Source organism: Anarrhichthys ocellatus, unplaced genomic scaffold, assembly GCF_004355925.1.
Source record: "Anarrhichthys ocellatus isolate YVR2014 unplaced genomic scaffold, GSC_Weel_1.0 scaffold1, whole genome shotgun sequence".
NCBI classification, from domain to species: Eukaryota; Metazoa; Chordata; class Actinopteri; order Perciformes; family Anarhichadidae; genus Anarrhichthys; species Anarrhichthys ocellatus.
This window is the reverse complement of record NW_022280031.1, coordinates 10,128,808-10,136,848: the sequence shown is the minus strand read 5'-3', so window position 1 is coordinate 10,136,848 and position 8,041 is coordinate 10,128,808. Positions and strand designations below refer to the sequence as shown.

Sequence of the window (8,041 nt, the reverse complement as noted above, 5' to 3'; positions counted from 1 at the left end):
ATATATATATATATATATATATATATATTTATATATATATATATATTCATATATATATACTCAAATATACACAGACATCCAAATGCCTGCGCTTATCAGCACACACACAGAGAATACACACACATACAGATGAAACTATAGACGCACAGATTGCAGATAATCCATCAATCCATTCATGTTTTTGGAGAGGATGGTGACTGTAAAAAGAGTATATAGAGTAGAAAAAGTTTTTAAAAAATATAACATTAAGAAATAATGCCATAGTAGACAGCTGGTAGACATGCGCAGAGATGGCCTCTGTTCTAATAAATCCGCCTAGAAATGAATGGTATAACCTTTCAGGCCTTGTTTTGAGAGGGTGTGGCCAAACACCACAGTGCATGCTAGAATGGTAGACCCTTATAGATAATCTATGGCTAGACCTCTCCTCGCCTTCTTCTTATTTCACCCCGTCTTACCTCTCTTTCTCTCTCTCTCTCTCTCTCTCTCTCTCTCTCTCTCATTTCCTGCTGTATTCCCACCTTGCCTGCTGTTGTGTTCTCCATGCCAATCTCAGTCTTTCATTCCTCTTTTATTTTTTTGTAGCCTAGTTTTTATTTTGTTTGTGTTACAAACGTGCATGCACAAGCATCACTAAATTGTTGATGTTTTTAAAAGAATATTTTGTTGCTGAGGCCATGCAAAGTGTTTTGAATATTGCCCTTATATGTGGAAAATGTCTTCTGAATGCTTTACATAATTTCTGCTGTAAAATGAAATCAGAATAAAAAGAAAATTTGCACTTTAACTTGTTTTTTTCGCCTGATATTTATTTATTATGTGTTTTTTTTAAGGGGAAGATGTAAGTATCTTTTACTGCTTTTCTTATTTCATATTCTCAACACAAATCGATGTCCATTGTATTTCTTCCCCTCCTGACTCCTCTCTGATATTTTGAAACATGTCCTTTCATTTCTATATTGGCTATGTAAGGTTTAAGCTCCTTGCTGACTAAAATATGTGCAGGTTGATGGAAACAATCTTTAAGTGTGCTTTGTCCAGTCGTTTTTAGGTTTCAGTTGGTCTTCAGATTTGTCCCAGGATGTGTGGAACATCTTGGTCCTACTGGAAAATTACTGGTATTTTCTACATTACGTCACAATGTATTTTTACCGTAAACTTGTTGTTTCCCTTTTTCCTGGATGTGTAAAAAAAAGTATCCAGAATGCCCCGCGACCTAATCTTTCGACAACCGGTAAATCTTATAACAGTTGAGATTAAAATTGTACCACCACTAAAACCGCCTTAGTTGTTGATCTTGTAAGAAACGCATCTATGTGCATCGCCTGCCAAATTCACGGTAATTACGGTAGTGTACCGGAAATGACGTACGAATCGCAGCTGATATAAGGACGTGGTTTTTCCGGTGAAAAGTGGATTTGCTGCTTCAGGACAGGCGGTTTTAGAGTATAATTTATTATGTTTTAATCAACAAATGTACATATTTTTTAGCACTAGATGTTTTAAGTTCAGTAATACAATGAAACGTGTGTTTTTTTTCTGAAAACTCGACACTGTAACGCCTTCCCCTGCTGCCTAGCTCTCCATCGATTGAAGAAACAATGCAGGCCTAGCTAGCATCTGAAGCTAACAGGATAACGCTGCTCCGGCACACTGCAGTGGGATTTAAACCTTGGACGAAGCCCAGTTCTCCGACGCTGTAATAACATCCAAACCGGTATGTAACAACGGTTTCTGAAATAAATGTTGATATCTCATCCAATCTATGTCATTCAACCTAACTTTATGTTGTTCGTTAAGCCACTAATCCATCTAACACCATATTTTCATGAAGTTAAGCGTTAGCTTGTTAGCTTTAGCGAGTTAAGTAATGTTTCCTTGTTGATTCGTATAATGGGGTTACCGGTGTTGATGGCCAGCAAAGCGATGATCAACACAATAAATGTTCGTGTTGTGTCACATTAGAACAGAGTAACGTTGTCGATCACAGCTTGACTTCCACTGTGGTCCATACCGTTTGTCCTCTGTCTCCAACCATGTACACAGCACTCTTTTGCATTTTCAGTTGCGTCGAAACCTACATTTGCTTTACTTGCTCCTAACAACAAAGTGTAGCTCAACCGGGAATCGGACACATCACATACAGGCCCACCTGGTATTTAGATCCCAGCTTGTCATTGCATAGAAATACTGTTTGTGCAGCTTCAATTATAGAGTTAAGTTATGACATACACATTTTTTGAAAGGTTTGTGTTGCTTGCATGATTTACTTTGAAATTCAACATATGTAGGATAAATTAATGTGACATAGCTTCATAGAATCAAGAGGTGTCTTAGAAATACAGAGAAGCGATGTATAAACAATAGGATCTTGATAGAAAGTGCTCATGCATAACCCTCACATGTGACTCGATGTGCTCCATTTTGTCCTTTTGCTTTTATTTAAAGTATACATGCTCCACTTTAGGAAATGTTTTTTGTCTGTACTGCAAATTACACATCCTATATGACATTCAATGATGGAACCCAGATGCTCGTGGTGTCTCCTTATAATTGTAGTATAAATAGTTTATAATAATAATTTGCGGTCAGGGACCCAGTCCTTCAGATAATACCTCTACAGTCTCTAAAAATATAACGTTTTGATGGAAAACAGACTGTACGTTTATGGCCTTGGGTTTGATGGCTCATTTCCAGTTTTGTTGATTTCAAGTTATTGGATTTTACACTAAGTTGCCAGTTTATTAGGGACAGCTAACTGAACCTATTGTAGTCTAATACAACAACCTTGCTATTAAACCTACCTTCATTAAGGTAAATGTTCAGTTTAAGGCTGTCTGCAGTGAACTACAGTATTTTCATCATCAGTTAAAGTGCTGATTTAATTGATAAATACATTGTTTAGTTTTAAATGTTAAATGCTGCCGATCACAATTCCTCCGAGCCTTTTAGACTTCTTGAAATGACTTGTTTTGTCCCCAAAACATGTTATCATTGCTTCAAATATAACAAGGAAAAGTAGTAAATCCTCACATCTGAGCTGAAGCCAGAGAATGTTTGGCAGTTTTGCTTGTTTTTGTTTTTGTTGAAACTGTGTTGCAGTGGTGTTCAACTTCAGTCATTTTGGAGTCTGTAGTTCGAGGGTGCTGTTAATGTGTATGGCATGATATTGGGACCTGTTTGTAACATTTAGTCACTGATATTTGGGCTGGACTGTTGTATTGGACTGCATTCATTTTAGCCAAGTATACCAAATACATGCTGCATATTATGTAACGCTGCAGTATAGCAACACAAATTGTAACGTTGTAATAGCTTTGTTTTTAAGAAGTTGATTTAGGTTCCTGGCTATGTATCCGTATCTAATCCCTGATCCTCATCAATCTCTTTTCAGCTATGAGCTCTCAGCTGCAGGTCTTCTCTCCTCCCTCCATCTCCTCCAGTGCCTTTTGCCGCGTTAAGAAGGTGAAGGTGGAGAGCAATGTTTGGGACGTGTCCACCACCGAAGCTTACAGCTCCATAGCGGGCCAGTCGGCATACACCTTTGCCCCGGCCATGGCCGTGGCACCCTTTGCCCCATCCCTGGTCTTCCCCCCGGCAGCACCCGGCTCTAGGGGTCAAGTGGTGGTGCGGGCAGCCGACAGCACTGGCAGTCTTCCCCGTGGATCCAGCCGACGTGTGGCGGAGCAGGCGACGTCTTCCTCTTACGCTCATACCGAGACGTCCTCTGAAATGAGGGGCCACAGGCACGGGCAGAAGAGGAAGATTGAGGAAACCAATGAAGGCAGTGGGAGTGGATGTGGCAGCGTCCAAATATTGGAGGAGCTCTCGGCCCCTGCAGCAACTTACTCCACCCGTACTGGTGGTGGTGGTGGAGGAGGCACGGGCCAGTCGATACCCCACTCGGCTCCAACCACCAAGAGCAGCAGCTCCAATGGTGAAGGGGATTATCAGCTGGTGCAGCACGAGATCCTCTGCTCCGTGTCCTGCAGCTATGAAGTGCTGGAGTTTCTAGGAAGAGGCACGTTTGGACAAGTGGCCAAGTGCTGGAAGAGGGGCACCAATGAGATCGTGGCTATCAAGATCCTGAAAAACCATCCATCGTACGCCCGTCAGGGCCAGATCGAGGTAATTAAGCATCATTTTGTTGATAACATATTTGTGTGTCTGTTTTGATAAAACAGCTACATGGACAGTGGTTTAGCACTGCATCTATCTATTATTTATCCAACTGTTCTATTGACTACTTGACTAATTAGATTAAAAAATATATTTTTCTTTACTAAATAATTAACTAATTGGTTCCCTTTTTAGAAAAATCTAAATTTTCAACAATAATATCTGTCAGAACTAAACCTATTTAAGTGCATTATTATTATTATTATTATTATTATTATTATCATTATTATTATGTTATCCTTGTTATTTTAATCTATGGTGGTTATTTACATAAAACCACACAATTCAAATGTTTACGAAATAAATATGTTTCTCGTTAAATATTTCATTTGATTATGAAAAAAATCTTGACATTACAAGTTTTATTGATGCATTATAAGCTGCTATAAAAAACTACTATAATGTAACTCAATGCAGCAGTACTGTGCTTCCCACTTGCTGCTCCTTCCACTTACCACTTATTGTATTCATATTAGTTTGTTTCTGCACTGTACTTATGCTCTGGTTTATGCTCTTAGATGCTTGTTTATAAAAGGAGATGCACTTATGACTTCTGGTGACTAGTAGTTCTCTTGAATACTTATGTTGAATACACTTATCGTAAGTCGCTTTGGATAAAAGCTAAATGACTGTAATGTAATGCTGACCGCTAACATGAAATCTCCTCCTGCCAATTTCAACACCGATTTGTTGTTCGATTCAATTCAAAGCTGATTTGTTAGCACTGCTCTCCGCTGTGTCAGAAGGTACAAGGTATAAAACTGTGATCATAGTAGTGTGCAAGGGTAAAAGTAGATTGAAGTTCTTGCCGGTGTTGTAATGTATTGAATACAATTTCCCCATTGACATGCGCACCTAAAACCTAAAGAAACATTTGACATAATGTATAGCAAATTACTTATTGAAATGGCATTAGTGGATGTGTTTTCTTGTTTGAAATGCGATCTTGACGGGTTTGTCACGCAAAACCGGCACTGAATCGTTTAGTGCTGCGGAGTACCGGGCTCAACCGGCTTACTCTCACCCCCCTTGGTGTGTTTCCATGAGTTCCACTTCACCTGCAGATGCATCACAGATGCTACAAAGGTTTTGTGTTTTTCTTTACAGGTGGGCATCCTGAACCGGCTGAGTGCAGAGAACGCGGACGAGTACAACTTTGTGCGTTCGTACGAATGCTTCCAGCACAAGGGTCACACCTGCCTGGTGTTTGAGATGCTGGAGCAGAACCTGTACGACTTCCTCAAGCACAGCAAGTTCAGCCCGCTTCCCTTAAGGCACATCAGACCCATCCTACAGCAGGTTGGCAAACGATTTGGAAGACATTTAATAAAACCTGTCATATTATTACTTTAATGTTGTTATTGTTGTGATGAAGTAGTAGCGTTTCTGATGGATATTTGCGTGTTTTGTGTCTTTAGGTGGCTACAGCGCTGATGAAACTGAAGAGCCTTGGTCTGATTCATGCAGACCTGAAGCCAGAGAACATCATGCTGGTCGACCCCCTTAGACAGCCCTACAGGGTAAAGGTCATCGACTTTGGCTCGGCAAGCCATGTGTCCAAAGCCGTCTGCTCAACCTACTTACAGTCTCGCTACTACAGGTAACATCCAGCTGCGTTTGGTTCATTTAAACACGTTTTTTTTTTGTACCCCTTTGAGGATAAGTGGTGACAAATAAGCCAAGTCACTGTGACAAAACGTTGTAGTTTAGTTCAGTTTTCCTTGGTACTCACCCTCTTTTTTGCTGTCTAGGGCTCCAGAGATCATTTTGGGTTTGCCGTTCTGTGAGGCCATTGACATGTGGTCTTTAGGCTGTGTGATTGCTGAGCTGTTTCTGGGCTGGCCTCTCTACCCTGGAGCCTCCGAGTACGACCAGGTCAGTACTGACGTCACTGTTTCCCCAGGACTGGGAGAAAAAAAATGCTCAAAAAGCTACCTGATGAGATGGAACAGAGGCCACAACTTGTTAGTTATTAATGAAAGGACTGTAGGTGATCTGTGTTGAGAGCTGCTAGTTTCGTCAAAAGCCAAGAGATCCCAAAGTGCTGCAGGTGAACAAGTATAAACTGTAAGGCTATTGCAGGCAGTCACGTTTGAGTCATGTCCACTGACTGTTTTGTCTCACTCTGATTCTTCACCCTGAATGCTGTTTTGTTGTTTCCAGATCCGTTACATCTCCCAGACTCAAGGCTTGCCTGCAGAGTATTTGCTGAGCGCCGGAACTAAAACCAGTCGCTTCTTCAATCGAGGGCCTGACTCCAGCTACCCTCTCTGGAGGCTTAAGGTTAATAGAACCTCATATATCAGAAAATGACTGAATATGTTTAAACATAAAGTCGTCTTGTCGTACCTATGACGTTTATAAGAAATAGTTTTTAACACGTATTGAATCAGAAATGGTTTATTCTTTCCAGACCCCATCAGAGCATGAGATGGAGATGGGCATCAAGTCCAAGGAGGCGAGGAAGTATATCTTCAACTGTCTGGATGACATGATGCAGGTAGATGGCTTTCACAAATATCCTCCAAATAAATCGTTTTTACTCTCTGCACAAATACTACACACACACTCACACAAACCCAAGAAACCACCTCACCTATACCTTATATTGTTTATTACACATCTATTTCATTATGTGTTCCAGGTCAACCTGTCTTCTCATTTGGAGGGGACCGACATGCTGGCGGAGAAAGCCGATAGACGAGAGTTCATAGACCTCTTGAAGCGGATGCTCCGTCTGGATGCCGACAAAAGGATCACGCCTACAAAAACTCTGGGTCACCCCTTCGTCACAATGAGCCACCTCATGGATTATCCCCACAGCTCACAGTAAGTGAGCGATGTGAAGATGTTTTTATTAGGCGCTGCTGCACTTTGTTAGGGGAGGATCTTTATTTAAATGTAGTCGCTGAAACACTGTTACTCCATTCTCTCCAGTGTGAAGTCCTGCTTCCAGAACATGGAGATCTGTAAGCGCCGGAGCTCCTACGATAGTAGCAAATCCCTGTACTCCACCAGCGCAGTGCCCAGTGCTGCGGCGGGCAACCTCACCGTTACCTTCAGTAGCCAACTCAACCAGCATAACCAGGTATGACCCGTCGATTCGCTAATTCTCAGACATGGTTTTCGGGGACGTGCAGCTCCCGTGGTGTTAACCGGTGGTGTTCTAAATGTCTCCAACAGGTGCCTTCTGCGGGGGGAGCGGTGCCTTTGCTGAACTACCAGCCGGCTCTGTACCAGCAGGCGACTATCAACATTCCCGGGCTCACTCAACAGAGCGTCCCGATTCCAACGCGTGCTGCTGGGCTGTGTAGCCAGACAGAACCCTTCCAGCAGACTCTCATCGTCTGCCCGCCCTCCACTATTCAAGGTAAAAGGATACGGTCGCAATCAAACTGGGGGAAAAAAGGCCAAAACGACGCAAGGGTCTGCGGCAGTGTTTTCATCAGTATTTTGGTGTTACTCATTGATGCGCTGAATTTTTTTCCAGGGCTACAGACATCCAGTAAGAGTTCCAGTTTCCCTGTGAGGATGGAGAACTCTGTACCCATAGTACCTCAGAACCCGTCTGCTCAGTCGTTGCAGATCCAGCCTAGTATGCTCACACAGGTAAGAGCTCGTAAGGTGTGCTGGGTGTTTCGTCAGGTGTGTGTGTGTGTGTGTGTGTGTGGGAGCTGTTTACTGTGGTCTGTAGTGAAGAGACACTGCGCTTGTATTGTCTCTGGCACACTTGAGTTTCTTTGCCAAGATGGACAAAGAACATGTATATATATGTATGTATGTATATATATATGTATATATATATATGTGTGTATGTGTATATATATATATATATATATGTGTATATATATATATATATATA

At 41.7% G+C, this 8,041-nt stretch overlaps 1 protein-coding gene across 5 annotated transcripts in view; it reads left to right on the top strand.

The window, feature by feature from the left end:
- Window positions 1–1,393: 1,393 nt before the first annotated feature.
- The window catches only part of hipk1b (homeodomain interacting protein kinase 1b), an 11,915-nt gene continuing 5,267 nt past the window's right edge, over window positions 1,394–8,041 (top strand). For all 5 annotated transcript variants that reach the window (XM_031851761.1, XM_031851750.1, XM_031851729.1 and 2 more), the window contains exons 1-11: window positions 1,394–1,717; window positions 3,395–4,128; window positions 5,287–5,478; window positions 5,598–5,779; window positions 5,931–6,054; window positions 6,343–6,462; window positions 6,593–6,679; window positions 6,824–7,008; window positions 7,117–7,267; window positions 7,363–7,549; window positions 7,670–7,788. In XM_031851761.1, coding sequence (XP_031707621.1) covers window positions 3,397–4,128; window positions 5,287–5,478; window positions 5,598–5,779; window positions 5,931–6,054; window positions 6,343–6,462; window positions 6,593–6,679; window positions 6,824–7,008; window positions 7,117–7,267; window positions 7,363–7,549; window positions 7,670–7,788 — 2,079 coding nt within the window. In that variant the 5' untranslated portion in view covers window positions 1,394–1,717; window positions 3,395–3,396. The remainder of the gene's footprint in view (window positions 1,718–3,394; window positions 4,129–5,286; window positions 5,479–5,597; window positions 5,780–5,930; window positions 6,055–6,342; window positions 6,463–6,592; window positions 6,680–6,823; window positions 7,009–7,116; window positions 7,268–7,362; window positions 7,550–7,669; window positions 7,789–8,041) is intronic.